Here is a 23,479-nt window from a genome sequence, read left to right on the forward strand (position 1 = left end):
GTAAATTCTCCGGCAAGGAGAAAGATAGCGCCAGGGCCCGGGTCATCTCACACTGGCCGGGGCACCCAGCAGATGGCGCTATTTTAGTGGCCACCAGCTGGCTACCCCGTGCCCCTGGGCTCACCGCCTCTGCTGAAAGCTTCCCGGCCCTCCCTCGCTCCCTCCTCTCTCCTCCTCCCCACGGAGACCCGGGCCCATGTGACCTTCAGGCGGCCAATGGGCGAGCAGAGAGGGCGAGCTGGTCCCTGTGGCCGCCATTAAAGCGAAGGGAAAACCCGTGAATTCGGATTAAAGGGGGAAAAACACCGCCCGCTGGGCCCACAAAATGGGGGAGTCTACGGCGTCCCGGCGGTGAGGCCGCAGGAGAGCGGACGCTGGTCCGGCTTGGCTCAGGGACGACACGAAGACACAGCCAGAGAATGGTCTGAGCCCGCAGACGCCGCCACCACCTCCGTCAGAGGAGACTCTGGGCTTAAGGACATCGCCGCTGCCGGGCCGGGGGCCTCGGCTTCTCTCCCGGTTCTCGCCCTTCCCGCCCCTCTGCGGGCGCCTCTCTGCCCGGGAGAACCCCCCAGGGCTTGGGCTCTGCCCTCTCGGACTCGATTTTAATTATTTATTGTATAATTTATTATTTTTTCTTGTGGCAGGGGCACACATCCCCTCTGTCCCCCAGAGAGGGACGAGCGTCCGCGGGCTCCGCGGCGGCCTCAGTCCGGCCTGCGGGGCGAACGCGGCGCGGCCCTCCCGCCTCCGGCCCTCGGCCCCGGGCGGCTGGGTGCCGGCCGGGCGGCGGGGGCTGCTCGCGGCGGCGGGGGGGTGGGTGGAGAGGGCTGGCGGCCCGGCGGCCTCCTCTTCCACCGCCCCCCCCAACCACCACCCCCCCGCCCTCCCCGGTGTCTGTGTTTCTCTCTCTGGTCGGAGGCGGCGGTAATGGCGGATGGTGGGTTGTGGCGCCGGCGGCGGCTGCTGTGAGGGACGATGAGTTCCTCCTTCGTGCCGAACGGGGCCAGCCTGGAAGATTGTCACTGTAACCTCTTCTGCCTGGTGAGTGCCGGGCGGGGGCCGCGGCGAGTGGGCGGTGGGGGAGGGGCCGCGAGGTGCGCCCTTGGGCCGTGGGGGAGGGGGTCCGGGTCGGATCCAGATGCCCAAGTCCCCGGGCGAGGCCCAGCCGGAGCCGGCGCCGCGGCGAGCTCCGCACCAGCCCGGAGACGCGTTCCACCCCCGCCGTCCTGGGCTCTGTTTTAGGAGTGTCGGCCTTTTTTCTTGTTTCCGACTCCTTTTTCCTCACCGTAGTCTTGTCTTCAACTTGGGCTCCTTATCTGGCAGGACGCTAGCATTTCCCTCTGTGCTTCTTGCTTAACTGTTGCTTTTCTCCTTGTTGACCATGTACCCCCTCCTCCCACTTTCCACTATCGCCCGTTCTCCCACTGCCTCGCTCTGGTCATTTGGTTTCTCCCAGTAAACAGGACCCCGGAACTTAAGCACTCTTTTCGTTTTGCGTTTTTTCATATGAGTCAAACTGTAGGGGGTTAGTTTCTTCCTTGGGTGACTTCAGACTCTGTGTAAAATACAGTAAATGCCATTTCATACGTTTTCTCTTTTAAACTCTGAAAAGAGTTTGCCATTTTGACAATTTCTGGCCGTCTTGCTTTTATTAGAACGTTATGTTTGTGTGAGAGTGGAGCGGGCTGGTGGAGGAGGTGCTGTGGTTCTGTACTAAATGTTTTTATATTTGTTCTGCCTGCGTTTTTAGAGTGTTTTGAGGAGGCTGCTCCTCCTTTTATTGAAAAGTCAGGGGAAGCTGGATGTAGGGAAGAGAATTGTGTAGGTTGGCCCAGGTCTGGGAACATCCAATAAAGAGTTTCAAAAGTACCAACTGTTGCAAAACTCAGTCTTCAATTAGATAGTAGCTTAGCTTCATAAATGATTTAAAGTTTCCGTAACTTTCTTTTTTCGTTTTCCCTGTCCTATGAGAAATATTAAGAGAGTGTGTGATAGGTAAGTGAATTGAGTGGGCGGAGCACAACTAGTTGGCAAGTGTAAACTGCCAGTCGTGTATCAGCAGTTTCATTTTTGGCACCTTAGGCTTTGCACCTTTAAGTTAGATTAAAGAGTTACTGAATTCGCTCTGATGAATTTCTTTCACAATGCTAAGTTGAGCTCTTTAATGCCTTTCCCCCTTCTAAAATGTTTTCTTGTACAATATCCATTAATCAGCATCTCTTCAGATGTAATAAGACAAACGGGTTTTATGTTTCTGTCTTCTCCAACTCAGTCTATTTTTGGTACTTTTAGGATCAGGTTCTTTGAAGATAAGACTAGCACAAATCTGACGGTTCTTTGTGAGCAGCTATTTGACTTTTCCTAAAAGGGATGTGTAAAGATTTAACAAGATTTTTTTTAAAATGTAGTTCAGATTTCATTAGAGCCATGACTTCTATAAACATGGAATGATGAATCTTTAAAAGTTAATTTTGTTATAAGTTTGACACCAAGAAACAAATGTAACCAGTTAGAACAGAATTTAGGACAGAGAGTAAATGTTTACTCAGTGTGCAGCGTTAAAGTACATGTTTATATTTAACATTGTTAAGTTTCTTTTATTTCTCCTTGGGACACACATTTATTGACTTGCTATTCAGTGACATGTCAGTATTAATTTTTTAACTGCCTTTGTTCTTTTCCTTTAATTTTTGGTTGCTGAATTATCAGAATAAGCATTTCTTTTGTCAGTCTGCTTTAATATCGTAAGCATATGTTGAAAAATTGTAATGTCTTAATGAAATAAGGGACTTTAATAGTGAGCACTTTGGATTTTGAGTGAATACGCAGTAATAAAAAAAATCATGCTTTCTTTTCTTCAGGCTGACTTGACGGGAATTAAATGGAAAAGATATGTATGGCAAGGCCCAACTTCTGCCCCCATTCTGTTTCCGGTGACAGAGGAAGACCCCATTTTGAGCAGTTTTAGTCGCTGCCTGAAGGCAGACGTCCTTGGTGTTTGGCGGCGAGATCAAAGACCTGGAAGAAGAGAATTGTGGATATTTTGGTGGGGCGAAGACCCCAGTTTTGCCGACCTTATTCACCATGACTTGTCAGGTGAAAAGCAAGTTATTTCTAACTGACTATATAGCAATGTTGTATACTTTTCTTAAAAACATTTGTATTAAAAATTAAGATTTTTTGGTGGAACATTGTTGAGTATGAAACCAGATAAAAATTCAGCTTCATGTTTTAGTTCACTGGAGTTATTTTATTTTACTTAAAATTATGCATATTATGGCAGTTTTTTTAAGCCTTGAATAACTTTATTCTTTTACCACCCAGCTTTCTCATGAATTTCTGGCAGACAGGGCCCAAGAAAGGCATGTTACATGAATTAACTTAAGAAAAATGGAATTGGGGAGCATTTCCTAGCAGAGTCATAAAATACTTTGGAAGCCAAGTGTAACTCATCTTTGAGTCAGTTCTGCCACTGCTGTCTTCTGTATGAATGTGTAAACAGTTGTAGAGGATCTAGAAATGTTGTATTGTAACTTTCTCGTGTTTTTTTTCCCCCAGGCATATAGTTACTTTATTATTTTTATTTGTGGCTGTTACATTATTAACATATGAAGGCATATGTTAATTTTCTTATTCTTGGAAAGTGATACTTTTATTTTAGGTACTGTTCCATCAGAGAGTGTCTTTGATATGAAACAGTGCTAACTTGTTAGCTTTTACAGTGGGACATGGGATCATAATCTGAAAAGTTAGAGAAATAATTTTATGAGCAAATCAGTAAAATTAAAATAAAATTAAAGTTAAATGTAAGCTGTTTCGATGTATATTAAAATATTAGGTGGGTATTTTTTTTCGATGTTTCATGTTATGTGTTTAAATATGTTTTCTCCTGAAACTTCAGTTATATAAAAAAAAATTTCTTCTCTAGTTTAACTGTTTTTTTAGCATATTTTCTTAAAAATGGTAATACCGACACCTTAAAATATTGATTTGAACATAATGAAAGTAATTTTGGAAGATGAGGCTTTACTTGTCAGATTTTGCTGAATGCCATTGAATACTAAGGATTTATCAGAGTGAAAGCAATTGAAGTAGTAAAGAAAAATATATTAGTAGTTGTATGTAATCATATTTACTGTTCCAAGTCTGTCCTGAACTGTTTTAAACAGGTGGTGTAGCCAATGGTATTTTTATAATGTTTTAGCTTTTTTTTTTTAACTTGTCATTTACTTTAGAATGTTTTTACCTAAATCAGACATATCTTAGAGAATAATAAGGTCTTTGCAGATAGAGTATATTTGTCGCGCCCTTTTGTTTGCTCCAGGGACACCGTCTGCCTCCCTTTTGGGGTAATTAGTCTGCCTCCGTCTCTCTAGCTAACCCCTTTTTCATTTCTTCCCATCTGTGGCACTCTATCCCCTTCTTTTAAGCTCCCCTGAGAAGAGAGCAGCTGGACAGTAGGGGTGGCATCAGCTGCAGGAGGCAATCCTGAGTTCCAAGTGGAGGTGTAGTAGTGAGGAAAGGGGAACCGGAAGGACCCAGGTGGTAACAAAAAGCTGGTTAATTTAGTTTCAGCCTGCTCTTCGCAGGCAGTGTCCTTCTGTTTGCTTCGGCACCTACCACATCTTGTGACTGAAATGTTTGTGATTATGGTGATAATGGTGCCCCTCTTGTTGGTGAGGGAAGGAGGGAGGCATTCCTTTTTGCAGATTAGAATTCTCAGTTTTTCTTACTAACTCAGTAATAAAAGTACAGAGTTGCCTTTGCTTAACCCCCTTAATCTCCTTTGTGTCATCCATAGTGTATTTTTTAAAAGTAACTTTTTGTTTTAAAATAGTTTTAGATTTACATAAACGTTAGAGATAGTATAGAGTTCCTGAATAACAGCCCTCACCCAATTTCTTCTATTGTTAACATCTTCCATCAAAATGTACATTTTTCACAGCTAATGAACCAATATTGATACATTGGTATTACCTAAAATTGATACTTTCTTTGGTTTTCTTTTATTTTTACCTAATGTCCTTTTTCTATCCTATGATCTTATCAAAGATACCATATTACATTTAGTTGTCATGTTTCCTTCAACTGTTCTAGACTGTGACAGTTTCTCAGACTCGCTTTATTTTTGATGATCTTGATAGTTCTGAAGAGTTCGGTCAGGCTCCATACTGCCTTTTAAATTTCTGCCTGCCTTTTACATGTAGCACATGTTTGGGTCACCACCTTCCTTTCAAGATTTGCTGATATGTAGAAATAGAATGTAAACTGGTCTTATTGCTAATTGGTAAAAGTCTGTTACAGCAAACCAGATCTGATTTGATACATACTTTAACTCTCAGTTACTTGTTTTGTAGCAGTAGTCGATACTATTTAGTAATTTGCAAAGACTTGCTGATTTTGGGGTCAGGATTTGTGCTAACTAGTACTGGCCTAACTGTTAACATTCCAGAAAGATAATTTGTTCATAATGTCCCTTGAATCCCAAAGCCAAACACTTTTTTTTTCTTTCACTTTTTGCTAAAAGTAAAAATGGATAGTTGGATCAGTACCCATATGTTTTGATAGAAAAAGGATTGGAGAACAGAACTCCTCTTTCATTACAACCTTTTAAATTTTAATTTTTTTAAAAAATAAATTTATTTTATTTTTATTTATTTTTGGCTGTGTTGGGTCTTTGTTGCTGCAGGCGGGCTTTCTCTAGTTGCGGCAACCGGGGGCTACTCTTCATTGCGGTGGCTTTTCTTGTTGCGAAGCACGTGCTCCAGAGCGCAGGCTCAGTAGTTGTGGCTCACGGGCTTTGTTGCTCCGCAGCATGTGCGACCCTCCCGGACCAGGGCTCGAACCTGTGTCCTCTGCACTGGCAGGCGGATTCTTAACCGCTGTGCCACCAGGGAAGCCCCAAATTTTAATTTTTTTAAATTTAAACTTTGTAGCGGCCCTCGTTCAGTGGTTGTGTGATAGAGATGTAAATGTGGTGGTGGGAAAATTTTAGCTTAATTCCTCTGGTCAAAAGTCTTTATATTGGCTCTTTTAAGTGTACTGTTAGTTTGCTTCAGAGCAAGGTTGTTTCATTATCGTTAGTGTGTTCTCGAAGGAGAAGAGTTTTGTGGGTATTTTTATTCTGTGCCTTTTACCCTTTTTTGAATTTTATTGCTGTCATCATTGGCTTTTAGTTTTTCCCTTGAAACAAAAATAAAAACAACTGCTCCCTCTCTGAGGTTTGCATCTTAAAAAGAAAATCATAGTAGCTAGAATGTGATAAGACTCTTTGAGAAAACTGATACCTTGAGAACTGAAAAAACAGAATCAGTCCAGGCTAAAAATATTTATTTTTCCTGGCTCCTGTGGTATATATATGGGATTTCAGCAACATGTCCAAATACTTTTCATCATAACAGAATTTCATTGTAAATAGTGTCAAACTAAACAGGCCATCGTTTAGTCTTAGAATTTAATTTTGGATGCTTTTACTGAAGGATTTTTTTTTAAATTTGTTTTTGGCTGCATTGGGTCTTTGTTGCTGTGCACGGACTTTCTCTAGTTGCGGAGAGAGGGGGCTACTCTTCGTTGCTGTGCGTAGGCTTCTCATTGCGGTGGCTTCTCCTGTTGCTCTAGAGCACAGGCTCAGTAGTTGTGGCTCACGGGCTTAGTTGCTCTGCGGCATGTGGGATCTTCCCGGACCAGGGCTTGAACCCGTGTCCCCTGCATTGGCAGGTGGATTCTTAACCAATGCACCACCAGGGAAGCCCTGAAGGATATTAATTACAGTGGAATTTAACCTTAAGTGGCAGCTTTAACAAGGTTGACAAATAGATAAATAGCAGCCAAATATAGGAGTTTAGTGTCAGCCAAACTAAAAAATTGTTTTGTTCCCCAGGTAGCCGAAGAGAGTTAATTCATTTCTGTCTTCTGTTCCATAATTTACTTGTGACCCAGCTTTTTATGTTTGCTAGTCTCTAGGGACAACTTTGTTAGCCATGCTTTTTTGTGTACTATCCATTTTGAGCAAGAAAGTGTGTCTTTTAAGGCTTCAAATCAAAGGTTAGCATATTGGGCTTCTTTTAAACCAAAATTTGTCAGGTTTTGCTGATCAATAATGCTGCCAGTTTAAGGCTGTCAGTAATATTTGTTGAATGAATAGCTTATGAATGGGCAGTTGTTGTTCAAGACAGACACTGAGCTACACATTTAAACATTTCTCTTTATTCTTTCAAGAAATACACAGTATTTTCTACAGTGATCATTTTTGGCCCATTTATTATTCATTAGTGCATGTTGCATTTTAATAGTTTGGCAGACTTACTTAGGAAAAGATTCCTTTTTTACTGGCTTACCGCTGTGGAGATATTTAAAGATGTCAGTTTTGAGAAAACTGAGTACAAGTGCTAGGTATATCAACTTTTTTTGTTTTTTTTTTCCCCCACTCATGGAGAATTATTTTGATGACCTATCACATACTTTTGCATCACTATAATACGTATCCTCAGAAAAAAATTTTTTATGGAAATCAAATTTAGCATTTGAACTTATGCATTGTTTTCTTCAAATACTTTGTAAAATTTTTTCAAGTAATGACGATTAAGAGTTCTAATGCTAAGGGTAATGGAACAGTACTAAAAACACAGAATTGAAACTGTTTTCTCTGGGGATACAGATACAAGAGGAGGAAAACATTTATTTAAATACATTAAGCAGACTTTTTCCATTAGGCTATGGTTGATTAAGTTCAAAAGAGCTAGGTAAAGATTTGCCATGTGTTCCTCCTCCCTCCCTTCTCTGTTATAATACTGGTGTTGAGATTCAAGGACTTATATTAATTAATGTAAGAGGTGCATATCACTATGTCTTGGGTGGCTTCGTTGTACCATTTCACTTTTTAAAAAAAATATTTATTTATTTGGCTGTACTGGGTCTTAGTTGCGGCATGCGGGATCTTTAGTTGTGGCATGAGGGAATCTTTTATTTATTTTTAAATTTTATTTATTTTATTTTTGGCTGCGTTGGGTCTTTGTTGCTGCCCGCGGGCTTTCTCTAGTTGCAGCGAGCGGGGGCTACTCTTTGTTGCGGTGCGAGGGCTTCTCACTGTGGTGGCTTCTCTTGTTGCGGAGCACAGGCTCTAGGCTTGCGAGCTTCAGTAGTTGCAGCACACAGGCTCAGTAGTTGTGGCTCACAGGCTCTAGAGCACAGGCTCCGTAGTTGCTTAGTTGCTTCCTGATATGTGGGATCTTCCTGGACCAGGGATGAAACCCGTGTCCCCTGCATTGGCACGCGGATTCTTAACCACTGCACCATCAGGGAAGCTCTGAGGGAATCGTTTAGTTGCAGCATGTGGGCTCCTTTAGTTGCGTAGTTGCGGCATGTGGGATCTAGTTCTAGTTCCCTGACCAGAGATCGAACCTGGGCCCCCTGCATTGGAGCACGGAGTCTTAATCCCACCATTTCACTTTTTATATCTCTGAATACAACATGTAGAAGTACTTTTATTATGGTTATAATATCAAGATAGAAGCTTGGCTCAGTAGGCTTCTTGTTGCTAAGTGACACCCCCCCAAAAAAAAAACCCTTCAAGCTTTTCATTGAATGTTATTAGGAATTATTATTTCCTCAGCAATGAAAAATGAAATTATGTTACTTTTGTAATGGTTGCTTAGTTACCTACCATATAGGTGAAGATATACTCAAGATATTTGTTGGCCTTAGAAAATCCTAACAAGTGGTCTGTTTGTTTTATGCGTAACTCCCATTTAGTGTTAATGAGCATTGTGGGCATTTGAGGGTATAATGTAAAATGAGTAGTAAGTTCACCTGAGTTTCTCTAGACAAAAAAATTAAGAGCAATGAGGGAGAAATGCTTGAATATTAATACTGGTTAATTTTCTAAACTATATTTAGTATTCTTAAACTATTTAAGTACAGGTTTAACTGAAATAGATTTTTAAAAATAAAACCATAAAATATTCAGAATTTTATGTGAAAATTTATATAAATTGTATTTATGTAATACAGTCGTATTACTTACTATTCTAAACATTTTTAATTTACTCTTTTGGGGAAGAAGGTAAATTCAGTCTCAAGTTTTAAGTGAATAATTTTCTGATATTTGAAGTTTATAGTGACTGTACAACTTTGAAATGTAATGGTAACTGTGTGCCTTGGCTCTTTGTTGGTTTAAAACTTAGAAGTAGTCAGAAAAAAGATTTTGGTAGGGGCTACTTACGTATGACAAATGTTACTCCATTGTGCTTCCTAGAAGGTAAGAATTTTTGAGGTAAAAGGCAATAAAAATAAAAGTACACTAAATAGGTTATGAAGAAGTGAAGAATTCCGGCATAATTCTCTTGGAATTAAGAATATGTGTACTTTTAGTAATCATAAATCACATAACTTTAGATAAAACTCTTAATGTTGTAGGTATTTAATTTTGAAATAATAGAACCTGATTAGGCTGAAAGCAGATTGCAAAAGATTCATTTTTTTTCTTTCAGCAACTCACAGATATGCTTGTGATCTAGACCTTTTAAATAAAGTGAAATCACTATGTGCCACTTCCCTTTTCTTCTAGCCTGTTTTCTTTAATAAAGTGAAACTTGTAAAATTTTGGCTTTAAATGGAAGTAGATAAGGATGTCTGTAATATAGTAGAATGTGAAGAACTTTCTCTGTTTATTATTAATGATTTAAAAATTATTTCAACTCTCAAGTATTGTAATTTTCTAAAGCTTACCTCATTTTTTAAGAGCTTACCTTTTTGGAAAAAACACAATTAGTTTATTTGAAAGACTTCAACTATAATTTAAGAAACACTTTAAAGAACAACATAACATCAACATTAACCTTTGTAGTGGCACAAATTTCTAGTGCAGTTAAAGTCCACTGTCATGCTTTTGAGTTAATGTTTATTCTGCCCATTTGTTTTGTAAGTTATGAATATAAACCATGTGTCACTCTTAATATGTGTCTCTGCTTTTATTCAAAAGCATCTTAGTTTATTATTTTTCTATTGGAATGTTATATACATTTTTAGTGTTTAATTAAGAAAGATTATTTTTACTTAAATTGAAAGAAGACCCATATTTATAAAATGTTTATAAAGTTATAGAAGTTATAAAAGGATACTAAATTATATTTGAAATAGCAGTTTAAAATATTACAACAGTTAAAATGCTGACTGTAGTAGCTATCATTTATAGTAGGATTCCTTGGATGCTTTGTTATAGGTATGAGATGGATAGAGAGTAAAAAGTTTTTTTTTCTGAACTACATCCATACTTACATCAAAATGACTGCAATTTTTTTTTGCGTGCGGTACGTGGGCCTCTCACTGCTGTGGCCTCTCCCGTTGCGGAGCACAGGCTCTGGACGCGCAGGCTCAGCGGCCATGGCTCACGGGCCCAGCCGCTCCGCGACATGTGGGATCTTCCCGGACCAGGGCACGAACCCGCGTCCCCTGCATCGGCAGGTGGACTCTCAACCACTGCGCCACCAGGGAAGCCCTGACTGCATTTTTTTTGTTATTGGTTTTTTTGTTTTGGTAACTTCACTTGGGTGGTTAATAGATTTGCTGGAAAAATTGAGGCTGTATAGTTAGCGAAGATTGCTATAACTTTATATCAGATGTGCCATTTAAAATTTGTCTTTAAATTTTTAAGTTTCTCCCCCCAAGTAGAGAATCCTATACTGAATAGTAAACATGGGAATCATTTGGTTGTAATGAGACCTAAGGTGGCTAATAATGCACTGCTTGTTGGGCTCTTTGCCAAAAGCTTCCTTTTTATCCATCACTTATTTTTATAGTTGAGTCATGGATTAGAATGCTGATGGACATAAAATATTTTGAGTTTAATTATTAACTGTCTAGTTTTTTTGGCAAGGTCAGTTTTGTAAAGTAACTAACAAGTGAGCCAGCTTAGAAATTGGCATCTTAGGTGTAGAATGTGTAATATTTCCCTTGGTTATACAAATGTCCTTTTCATTTATACAGAAATGAAATCAGTCTGTTTGCAGTATATCATTGCCTTTTTATATGGTGGAAAAATAATTTTCTGGTAATTTAATAGAATACATGGCACTTTGGCCTTTTATTCTCTATAGAGTAGCTTTGAAACCTGATATTTTAATGTCTAGAGAGATACCAAAGTGATTGTAGCTCACTATTCTGAGGTGAAGTAGGGTTTATGAATTTAGGGATTAAACTATCACACTTTTTACTTAGCTCTAAGTAGATATAGTGCCACAGTGTTACCTTTTGTTTCTTTCATTTCTTTTATAGAAGAGGAAGATGGAGTGTGGGAGAATGGACTTTCCTATGAATGTCGTACTTTGCTTTTCAAAGCAGTTCACAATCTGTTGGAACGGTGTTTAATGAACCGGAACTTTGTACGTATTGGCAAGTGGTTTGTAAAGCCTTATGAAAAAGATGAAAAACCTATAAATAAAAGGTAAGCTATCTTATTTAAACTCTTACTTGATATTTCTTTAGGCTTGTTAATTTTAATGAGTTTATAGAAAATGTGTGCTAAAACAACCTAGTATCTTGCAGACATATTCAGGAGGTTAATTTTTGCAAAAAGTACTCTAAGTATTTCGTTTTCTTTGACCCCTTCATTCTTCCTTTTACACGTTTGAATAATATTCTTGCAGTGAGGATAGGCTGTGTGTCAATGCAGTGGCCTAAGTTTTGATTTGGGATGGTAGAAAAAAAGTGGGATGAAAGCAGAGACTTAGGCATTGAAGTATACTTTTTTAGTACTAGTGGAAATACAGTCATGGTACTCTGTTAAAATTAAGCAGTATTAATATTTGTTTTTAGATGGTGATCTGTAGTCATGTTTTGGGTTGAGGTAATCCTTCTCACTCTCAAACCTCTTTTTGCTCAAAGTAATTTAAATTTGTAATTTTCTATATAAGACATGTTTACTTTTGGGGTGTTTTTCAGTTTTCTTCAACTTTGAATTAGGCAAATTTAGGACACTTAATTTTTAGGATAATTACAGATGCACAGAAGACTTTAAGACCTGTAGTGTTAAAAGCTTTAGGTTACTACAGTTCTCTGATTTAAATAATATAAGGCACGATCTGTTAGAAGATTTAGTCCCAAGCAGTTGTTGAATTAGTGAGACTTCAAGAGAGATGAAAGAGTGGTGAGTAAGATGGGATGTGGGAAAAAGAGAAAATGAAGGAAATGTATTAGTTTTCCCTAAAAGATGTGAGGATATGAAGTACTGGTTGTGATTGTAATCATTGTTGAGATGTCATTTTTTTACGTCACGTGCACATCTTTTTTCATGTGCACCCGAAATTTTTTCAGACTTCCCTTATTAGTTTCAGTGGAATGGATGACAAGGTAAGCCTGGAGAAATCAAGACTCTTTCATTTTTTTCTCTCTGAAATTTAAAATAAACCTTTATTGTCAACAGAATAATTAATCTTACAAGTTAGGAGTGCATTCAGTTGCAAATGACAGAAAACCTAACTACCTGGCTTATGTAGGAATTGATTTTTCTCAATAGCAAGGAGTCTGGAGGTAGATAATCTGTTCAATAACGTCATCAAAACTAAGGTTCCCTCGAGTTTTCTGCTCTTTCATCTTTAGCCTTTGGGTTTTATCCTCATGGTCCCAGTAAGTGTTGCATCTGCAAACCTCACTCACAGTGGATACCAGGCAGGAAGAGGAAGGGAGGGAGGAAGTGAGAAGGGGTGACCCTTGGATCAGAAAGTAGATTCTTTTCTGGAAACTTTAGCTGACGTTTAATTGGCTATACTACTGAGAGAAAGATTTTTTTATATGGGAACATTGCCACTCTGAGCAAACTAAGGCTCTGGTTAGTAAGAAGAAATGGAGAATAGATACTAGGTAGGCAGTTAATTAGAGAAGGGGGAATAAGTATCAGGTAGGCAATTAGCAGTGTTCACTGTATATATTTATATAGTTTTAAGAAGTCAAGCTGATTACCAAGATTTAAAATGAAATGCTATAATCCTGAGCCTAGCTACTAGATGTGCTCCTCAGGGGCAGTCCCTTTTAATTCTTTTAACTGTCTTTTAATTTATGTATTTAAAAACTTATAAGCACATACCGTGCTGATTCCTGAGTTTTCTGTTATTTCAGTTATTCAGGATTTAATCTATTGACTTTCTATTAATGGTTTAGCTATCTAACTACCCCAGATGCTTAGACATCGGCATACCTATATACTCTCTTCCCTCTTCCCTTCTCTTTTTTCCCTTATCTTGCCAATATAGTTATGAGATTTGGTAAAAACAATGCCTATTGTTTCTATTACTATAATTTTATAAATATTATTTTCAGTGAGCCATTTGGTATATTAAGATTACATTCCATTTCCTGTCTATAATTTTGTTTTCCCCAGTGTTAATGATTATCTCTTTTTTCACTTAATTATCTATGTCAGGGGCTGGTAAACTACCACCCCACAGGGCAAATATAGCCTGCCACCTGTTTCTGTAAATAAAATTTTTATTGTAACACAGTCCTGTTCCTTCATTTGGATTATTTTATGCCTGCTTTCACACTACAGCAGAATTGAATAGTTGTGACAAGAGACAGATGACTCCACAAAGCCTAAAGTATTTCTCTGGCTCTTTACAGATAAAGTTTGCTGAGCCCTGATCTATGTACTTATTGGTAATTTGCCCCTAGGCTATGTACCAGAAGTATAAATCTCCCTTCCCAACCTTTAAGGAGTATGTGTAATCTTTTCGTTTCTTCCCTCCCTCCCTCCCTCTCTCTCCCCCTCCCTCCCTCTCTCCCTCCCTCTCTCCCTCTCTCCCCCTCCCTCCCTCCCTCTCTCCCTCTCCCTCCCTCCCTCCCTCCCTCCCTCCCTCTCTCTCCCTCCCTCCCTCCCTCCCTCCCTCTCTCTCCCTCCCTCCCTCCCTCTCTCCCTCTCTCCTTCCCTCTCCCCTCCCCTCCCCCTCCCCCCTCCCCCTCTCTCTCCCCCCTCCCCCTTCCCCCTCTCTCCCCTCCCCCTCCCTCCTCCCTTCCCCCTCTCTCTCTTTCTCTCCCTCCCCTCTCTCTCTCTCCCCCCCTTCCTCTCTCCCCCTCCCTCTCTCTCCCCCTCTCCCTCCCTCCCTCTCTCTCTCAATATCACTATTTGAGCCCTTCGTTGTTCTCTTCCAGTCTGGACTTCTTGTTCTATAAGGGCTGTTTCACAGCAGTCATCTTGGGAATTCTCTTTGCCTTTTTGTCTGTGTTGGATCCCTTATTTTCTGGATCTCATGTTTTCTTTTTTGTCTTACTGTTTTGGTAGTGCCCATCTACCTGTAGTTTCCTGAAGTGCATAAGAAGTAATATTTTTGAGATCCTGAATGTCTGAATTACCTCCTTTTCTACTCTTAAGACTTTTGGGCACTAAAATGCTGACTGGAAGTCCTATGTATGTGAATAGCTCTGAAGTTGCAGGCTTTAGTATGGTGATTGGTCAGGAACCTGGCCATTTTTATTTAGAACTGTGCTGTTATTATAGTAGCCACCAGCCAGTTGTAGCTATTTAAATTTCAATTAATTGAAAAAATAAAAATTCAGTTCCTCAGTTGTGCAGACCACATTTCAAATGCTCTTATGACTGCTGACTATTGTATTGGGTAGTGTAGGTCGAGAATATTTCTATCGTTGCAGAAAGTTCTTTTGGATGATATTGCTTCCACCAGAGCCTTTACACTTATAATTAAAATAATACCTTAGGAGCATCACGAAAGAAGTCAGTCAAGGTTTTTTTGTTTTATTTTTGGCAGTAAATGAAAGACTATAAAATTCACCATAAAGCTATGTTTATCTTCTGCCACACCTGTGGCTTTTACACAGTCTCTTTATCTCCATTTTAATTAAATATAAGCACCACAAGATTTAAGGTGGTATATTAGTAGCCATTTTATATAGCTTTAGGATGTCCTTTGGTTGGGTTCCTCAATACCTCTGAAAACCTCAACTTCTAGGGAAGCTAAGAGCTATCACTGTTATGTTTTCTAAGGACTCAGTTCCTTTCTTCTTGTCTTCTAAGGTAGCACTGTCTAATAGAAATATAATGTGAGTCGAAATATAATGTGAGTCGCATATGTGTTTTTAAATCTGGTAGTAGGCACATTAAAGAAAGTTTTTTAAAAAGCGAAATTAATTTTAATATATTTAACCTAAAAATCTAAGATATTTCAGCATGTAATTACATATAAAGATGATATGAACGAGGTATTTTCTTTCTTTTTTTTTTTTTTTTTTAACTAAGTCTTTGAAATCTAATATGCATTCTGTACTTAGAGTACACCTCGGCATTGTCTGGTCACACTTACAAGTGCTGAATAGTCATTTGTATATAGGTTTGCATTAACAGCGCAGTTCTAGGGCTTGAAGCCCAGCCGGGCTTGATAGTGCTTATTGGTAAAAGATCTCTTCTCTCTGGCTTACGAACACTCTTGGAATTGTATGCTAAATTGTGAGTGTACTCTAGAATCTCAAAAGTAGGGGAAACTTCCATCTTATGTCAAGGTATCCACTGTTTGCCAAGTTGGGCGTAGTTACTGTCTTGTTTTTCCTCCTTTTAGCCTGTCTTTGCTAGTCTGTTATTAATGTCTGTCATCAAGATTATTATGCATCCTATTTCTGAAGTCTTAAGTGATGATATAATAGTACTTATGACCCATGAAATTTCTCTGTGATGCTTGAGTCATTAGGATTTGCATGGTCAGTTTTCCACATTCTCATGCTTTCCAGAAACATTAATGAGAGAAAAAATGAAGTGCTAAGAAAGACTTTTTTCTCTCTCTTTTTTCCTCCCCATTAAGCTTTTCTTACTATCATTTCTTACTGTGATTCTTAGAGATTCATACAAATCTGTCTTTTTCAACTATTGGTTTTAGATATGAACCATAATAGAGAAATTTTTTTTCTGAAGGGGAGAAGGGAATGAGCATAACTGGCCAAGCAGTGTTTGAAATCAGGGCTTAATATGTATTAAATCAATTCTCAAAACGACCTATTACTCCAGTTTTACAGTTGATAAATCTGAAGCACAGGGAGGTTAAGGAACTTGTCCAAGGTCGTATTTCTTGCAGGTATTGGAGCTGGATTATAGGGCACGAAAAATATGAGGCAGATTGTGGACCCTGTAGACCACTATATCTCCTGTACCTACATCTTTTTAAAGTTATTGGAAATAGTAAAACAGAAGACTTAAAAATTAAAAATATTAGGGAGATACTATATTTCCTGAGCACTTGAAGTTGTAAACCAGAATAATATGTCATTGCTTTCTAAGTATTCTTTACTGTATAATGTAAGTAGTGTGTTCACTGAGTCAGCAGAAGTATGTACAAAATCACAGATAAGGTGTTTTATTCTGGATTTTAATATAGATCTTTTGTTCATTGAGATATGGCAAGGATACCTGATACTGAAATTACACTTATAAATTTAAGAAATTTAAAAAGTTACTGAGGGGGCTTCCCTCATGGCGCAGTGGTTGAGAATCTGCCTGCCAATGCAGGGGTCTGGGAAAATCCCACATGCCGCAGAGCCACTAAGCCTCTGCGCCACAACTACTGAGCCTGTGCTCTAGAGCCCGTGAGCCACAACTACTGAGCCTGCATGATGCAACTACTGAAGCCCGTGTGCCTAGAGCCTGTGCTCCACAGCAAGAGAAGCCACCACAGTGAGAAGCCAGCGCCCTACAACAAAGAGTAGCCCCCACTCACTGCAACTAGAGAAAGCCCCGCGTGCAGCAACGAAGACCCAATGCAGCCAAAAATAAATAAAATAAATATATATATATATTTTTTTAAAAAGCTGTAAAAAAATTACTCTGAGGGCTACAGAAATACAGATTAATGCAGTGGTTCCCAAACTTGTCCAGATGTGGAATCACCTTGAGAGATTAAAAAAATAACCTGTGTATTAACCTGGAAGTGTGGTCTGGGCTTTGGAATTTTTAAAAGATCTCTGTGTGATTCTCATGAAAGACAGATTTGAAAACTATTGAATTGATGGAATAAAAATCTAGGAATTAGGATGACTAGGATTTTTTGGGGGGGATGTTAATTATTTCAAATAATGTTAAAATGGATGATTGTGAAGAGTTGTGCATAATTTTAAAAGTATCACCATAACATGTTGCTATTAGATAACACAACATAAATAGAAATATAGGACCAATTACATAAATTTTATCAACTCAGTGATAGAATAGGATTCTTTTTTTTTTCATTGTGGTAAAATATACGCAACAAAATTGACCATTTTAGCCATTTTTCAAGTGTATGGTTCAGTGGCATTAAGTACATTCACATTGTTGTGCAGCCATCACATTATCTCCAGAACTTCTTCATCATCCTAAACTGAAAATCTGCCCATTAAATGATAACTCCCTGTTTTCTCCCCCTCCCAGCCCCTGTAACCACCATTTTACTTTCTGTCTCTATGAATTTGACTGTTCTAAGTACCTTACATAAGTGGAATCATATAGTATTTGTCTTCTTGTGTCTGGCTTATTTCACTTAGCATAATGTCCTCAAGGTTCTCATCTAGGTTGCAGCATGCGTTTTCATTTCTTTTTAAGGCTGAATAATTTTCCCTTGTATTTTTATACCACATCTTGTTTATCCATTCACCTGGCATCTGACATTTGGGTTGTTTCCACTTTTTGTCTGTTGTGAGTGACGCTGCTGCAGGTATGAGTGTACAAATACCTGCTTTCAGTTCTTTTGGGAATATACATAGAAGTGGAATTCCTAGATCATACAGTAGGTCTCTTTTTATTTATTTTTGGAGGAATCGCTGAAGTCTTTTCCACATTGGCTGTACCATTTTATATTCCTACGAGCAGTGCAGGAGGATTCCAATTTCTCCACATCCTCACCAACACTTCTTTTCTTTTTAAAAAAGTAGTAGCCATCCTTAGGGCTGTGAAGTGGTTATCTCATTGTCGTTTTGATTTGCATTTTCTTATTTTTTTTTTTTTTTTCTTTTTTCGGTACACGGGCCTCTCACTGTTGTGGCCTCTCCCGTTGCGGAGCACAGGCTCCGGACGCGCAGGCTCAGCAGCCACGGCTCACGGGCCCAGCCGCTCCGCGGCATGTGGGATCTTCCCGGACCGGGGCACGAACCTGTGTCCCCTGCATCAGCAGGTGGACTCCCAACCACTGCGCCACCAGGGAAGCCCCGCATTTTCTAAATGATTAATGATGTTGAGCATCTTTTCACGTTTGGTGGCTATTTATGTATCTTTGGAGAAATGTCTCTTCAAGTCCTTTATCCATTTTTTTTTTTTTTTTTTTTTTTTTTGTGGTACGCGGGCCTCTCACTGTTGTGGCCTCTCCTGTTGCGGAGCACAGGCTCCGGACGCGCAGGCTCAGCGGCCATGGCTCACGGGCCCAGCTGCTCCATGGCATGTGGGATCTTCCTGGACCGGGGCACGAACCCGTGTCCCCTGCATCAGCAGGTGGACTCTCAATCACTGTGCCACCAGGGAAGCCCCTATCCATTTTTAATTGGTTGTTAGGATGACTAGAATTTTAAGTCAACATTCCCTTTAACTAGGTTTATGATTTTAAGACAAGTCACTTAACTTCTTTGTGCCTTGAATTCCCTACCAGCAAAATGGGGTGTCATCTTTCTGTAACGACGTAACAGAAATGCTAAAAATAGATTAGATATAGTACCTCCTAAAGCAGTATAGATAACTGTTATATTATTAGAACAGCTAAGTTTATTAGCATATTTTCATTTTCTGTCTTAGAATAAAGAATCTTTTGTTTAATTTCAGTACTTAAGGAACATTTTTCTACAATAGAAGATTATCTTTGGAGGTTTCGTCTGTAAAATACTGCCTCACTCGTGCCTTTTTGTTTTGGTTATTATAGTAAAAGCTCCTGGAGAGCAATTTTACTGTCTACAATACTTTATAGTAGCCTAACAGTACCTTGGAGTCTCATTGTAGTTGCACATATTTGTTTTAACTCCACTTTTCTAAGTGCTAAGTACCAAAAATTAGGTGATGTTATAAAATGATCTCTCTCCTTGAAAGACAAGCCATTGTGAATTTAGTACGGCAGTATTACCTAACATTCGCTTTGGCCTATAATATTTTCCGACTAGATTACCCTTAATATAGACATACTTTGGAGATATTGCAGGTTTTTTTCCAGACCACCACAGTACAGCACGTATAATAAATCGAGTCGCAAGAATTTGGTTTCCAGTGCATTTAAAAGTTACGTTTACGCTAACTGTAGTCTATTAAGTGTGCAGTAGCATCATGTCTAAAAAAACAGTGTATATAACTTAATTAAAAATACTTTATTTAAAAAATACTAACCATCATCTGAACTTTCAGCAAGTAGTAATTTTTTTGCAACAGTAACATCAAAGATCACTTATCACAGATCACCATAACAAGTATAATAATGAAAAAGTTGGAAATGTGAGAATTAGCAAAATGTGACACAGAAACATGAAGTGAACATATGCTTGAAAAAATGGTGCCGACAGACTTGCTGGATGCAGGGTTATCATACACCTTCAGTTTGTAAAGCAGTCAGTTATCTGCGAAGTACAATAAAGCAAGGTATACCTCTGTAAGGATTTCAGAAATTTTATCCCATATTTAGAATGTATAGTTTTTTCCTCCTATATCATGCACAAACTTGGCTTATTTTAAACCATTTTATAACTAGATCAGACTGTATTGGAAACATATGCTAGCAGTATAGGAGGTGATGTTTTTCTTAAAATAGGTAACTGAAAGTGAGAGCTTGCTGTTAAGTAGGGCAGTGCAGATAAATAGTGGGAGCAGAGAGATTATTCTCTTTTAGTATTTTATGTATGAAATGGAACAGTTGAAAGCTGTATTTTTTTTAAGATTTTTTTTTTTTTGATGTGGATCTTTTTTTTTTTTTTTAAATAAATTTATTTTTTTGTTTGGCTGCTTTGGGTCTTCATCGCTGTGCGTGGGCTTTCTCTAGTTGCAGCAAGTGGGGGCTACTTTTTGTCGTGGTGTGCGGGCTTCTTACTGCGGTGGCTTCTCTTTGTTGCGGAGCACAGTCTCTAGGCATGCGGGCTGCAGTAGTTGTGGCACGTGGGCTCAGTAGTTGTGGCACGTGGGCTCAGTAGTTGTGGCTCGCGGGCTCTAGAGTGCAGGCTCAGTAGTTGTGTGGCACACGGGCTTAGTTGCTTCACGGCATGTGGGATCTTACTGGGCCAGAGCTCGAACCCATGTCCCCTCCATTGGCAGGCAAATCCTTAACCGCTGCGCCACCAGGGAAGTCAGATATGGACCATTTTTAAAGTCTTTATTGAATTTGTTATAATATATATTTTTTTATGTTTTGGTTTTTTGGCCATGAGGCATGTGGGATCTTAGCTCCCTGACCAGGGATTGAACCCACACCCCCTGCATTGGAAGGTGAAATCTTAACCACTGGACCCCCAGGGAAGTCCCGAAAGCTGTATTTTTTAAGAACTCTAGTTCACTAATTAAGTATGAGGATATAAAGTTCAGTCTCCTAGCCTCTTTGTCTTTAAGGATAAAGAACATGAGACTGTTTTAGGTTGTTGCATAAACTTACAGATATTCTTGGAAGTATTTGCAATTTAGATTTTGGAATTTGCTATTGAGTTACTGAGTAAGCACACAGCATTCAAAATCATTTGTATAGAGAGCATACTTACTTGATCCCTAAAACTAATCAAATTACAATTTCTCTGTGTTTAGATTATTATTGCTTGAGTCACTTCCTTAATAAATGTTTTCCTTGACATAAAGTATTTTTAGTAATTTCCTTTTATACTCTTAAATTTTGCCCCCTACCAAGAAATTTATCTTTTAATGTTACCTGAAAAACATGTAAAAAGCTTGTAATGTTAAAAAATATATATTCGTTCTAACCAGTTTAATATGCAATTGTCTTAACTTTTTTAGCGTGTTGTCTTTTAAATTCTCATATCCTTTTTTTGCTGTTTAGAGAGAGATGCTTTGAAAATTGATTTCTGCCTGTTTTATGTCAACACATATAATGGGCATTTTCCTCTCAAAAGTTAAACACTAGTGTTTGCTAAGATAAAAATACTATTCAGAAATTGTTATGTATTTATACGTTCTGTAACTCAACCTTAACAGTTATAGAAGAATTCTACCAGAAGACACTCGAAAGAAAAGCACAAATATGGCTTCATAGGCATTCCCACATTTAGTAATGAGATTAGTTGCATATATGTTTGTTTACTTTAGGTGCATTCTTTGAGGAAAATAAATGTATGAGACTTACGAGTAATTTTTAAAAATTCTAATGTTTCAACTGGTATCAAGAGTAATGTTTGGGAGCTTCCAGGGACTTCCCTGGTGGCGCAGTGGTTGAGAGTCCGCCTGCCAATGCAGGGGACACAGGTTCGTGCCCCGGTCCGGGAAGATCCCACGTGCCGTGGAGCAGCTGGGCCCGTGAGCCATGGCCGCTGAGCCTGCGCGTCCGGAGCCTGTGCTCCGCAACGGGAGAGGCCACAGCGGTGAGAGGCCACAGTGGTGAGAGGCCCGCGTGCTGCAAAAAATATATATATATATATTTTATTTATATATATTATATATATTTTTATATATAATGTATATAAATATAAAAAATATTTATATTGCCTTAAATTATGGTTGTAAACCAGCAAGTTGTTTTCTGAGTTCTTCTCTTTCTTTTAGTACTTTATCAAGTGTAACTAGTAACAGTCAAACTACATTTTCACTTGATGTGTTCCCCCAATTCTTTAAGTTCATTTAGGCATGTTTTCTGCGTTCCAGATTATTTCAGGCAACAGTTTTATGAAGTATTTATCCATTATGTAATATGGGTTACCATTATTCTCACGTTTTTTTCAGTGTTTTATATTCCTTGCTACCAATCCTCTGATTGCAAAACTAATGCCACATATTTAGGTTTTTGTCATGATAGTCCCTCACCTTTGGTGCCAGTTTCTGTATCAACTGTTGCTGTGTAACAAACTACCCCAAAACATAGGGGTTTAAAACAGCAGTTACCACTCAATGGGGAAAGGATATTCTCTTCAACAAATGGTATTGGAAAGCAGGGTATCCACATGTAAAAGAAAGAAGTTGGACCCTTATATACAAAAAGTAACTTAAATTGATTAAAAACGTAAGACCTATAACTATAAAACTGCTAGGAAAAAACATAGTGGAAAAGCTTCATGTCACTGGATTTGGCAATGATTTTGTGGTTATGACACCAAAAACATAGTCAGCAGAAGCAAAAATAGACAAGTGGGACTATATCAAGCCTAAATACCTTTGTGCGTCAAAGGACATAATCAACAGGGAAAAGGCAGTTTATGGAATGGGAGAGAATATTTGCAAATCATGTATCTGATAAGGTGTTAATATCCAGCATTATAAAGAACTCCTACAACCCCACAAAATATCAACTAACCCAATTTAAAAATGGGCAAAAAACTTAAGTAGACATTTCTTCAAAGAGCATGACATATACAAATGGCCAATAAGCATATGAAAGATGTTCAACATCACTAATCAGAGAAATATAAATCCAAACCACAGTGAGATACCACCTCACATATGTTAGGATGGCTACTATTGCGAAAATAAAGAATAACAAATGTTAGTGAGGGCAGAGAAATTGGAACCCATGTGCACAGTTAGTGGGATTGTAAAATGCTGCAGTCACTATGGATAATGATGTGGAGGTTCCTCCAAAAATTGAAAACGAAATTACCATATGATCCTACTACTGCTTCTGAGTGTGTATCCAAAAGAAGCAATCCTACTTCTGAATGTGTATCCAAAAGAATCTAAAGCAGGATTTTGAAGAGATGTTTGCACACCCATGTTCATAGCAGCATTATTCCTAATAACCAAGAGGTAGAACCAACCCAAATATCCATTGATGGATGATGGCTAAGCAAAATGTGTTATATGCATAAAATGAATTATTATTCATCCTTAAAAGGAAAGAAATCCTGTTACGTGCTACACCATGGATGAACCTTGAGGACATTATGCCAAGTGAAATAAGCCAGTCACAAAAAGACATACTGTGTGATTCTACTTATGTGAGGTATCTAAAGTAGTAAGGTTCATAGAATCAGAAAGTAGAATGGTGCTTTTAAGGGGCTGGTGGGGGGGAAGTAGAAAGGGGGATTGTTGTTTAATGAGTGTAGTTTCAGATTTGCAAGATGATAAAGTTTTGAAGATCTGTTTTACAACAGTATGCATATACTTAACACTACTGACTGGTACACTTAAAATTGGTTAAGGTGGTACATTTTATGTTGTGTTTTTTTTTGCAGTGATGAAAAAAATGAGAGAGGGGTGAAGAACTGGGACCAATAACTCTTATCTTCCACAGATACTAAAGTTATGATTCCTTTTATCAAGGAATTTACAACCTGGCAGGGAGTTAAACTAGTAAATAATAGTAATTCTATGATAAATATTATTATAAGCATAGAATAT

General features: G+C 38.7%; 1 protein-coding gene across 1 annotated transcript in view; it reads left to right on the forward strand.

The window, feature by feature from the left end:
* The first annotated feature begins 233 nt into the window (after window positions 1–233).
* The window catches only part of MED13 (mediator complex subunit 13), a 94,146-nt gene continuing 70,900 nt past the window's right edge, over window positions 234–23,479 (forward strand). The window contains exons 1-3 of the mRNA XM_081218309.1: window positions 234–1,044; window positions 2,865–3,099; window positions 11,275–11,443. Coding sequence (XP_081074435.1) covers window positions 979–1,044; window positions 2,865–3,099; window positions 11,275–11,443 — 470 coding nt within the window. The 5' untranslated portion in view covers window positions 234–978. The remainder of the gene's footprint in view (window positions 1,045–2,864; window positions 3,100–11,274; window positions 11,444–23,479) is intronic.

The sequence above is a fragment of the Mesoplodon bidens genome (assembly GCF_964165515.1).
Source record: "Mesoplodon bidens genome assembly, chromosome: 19".
In the NCBI taxonomy this organism is placed as follows: domain Eukaryota; kingdom Metazoa; phylum Chordata; class Mammalia; order Artiodactyla; family Ziphiidae; genus Mesoplodon; species Mesoplodon bidens.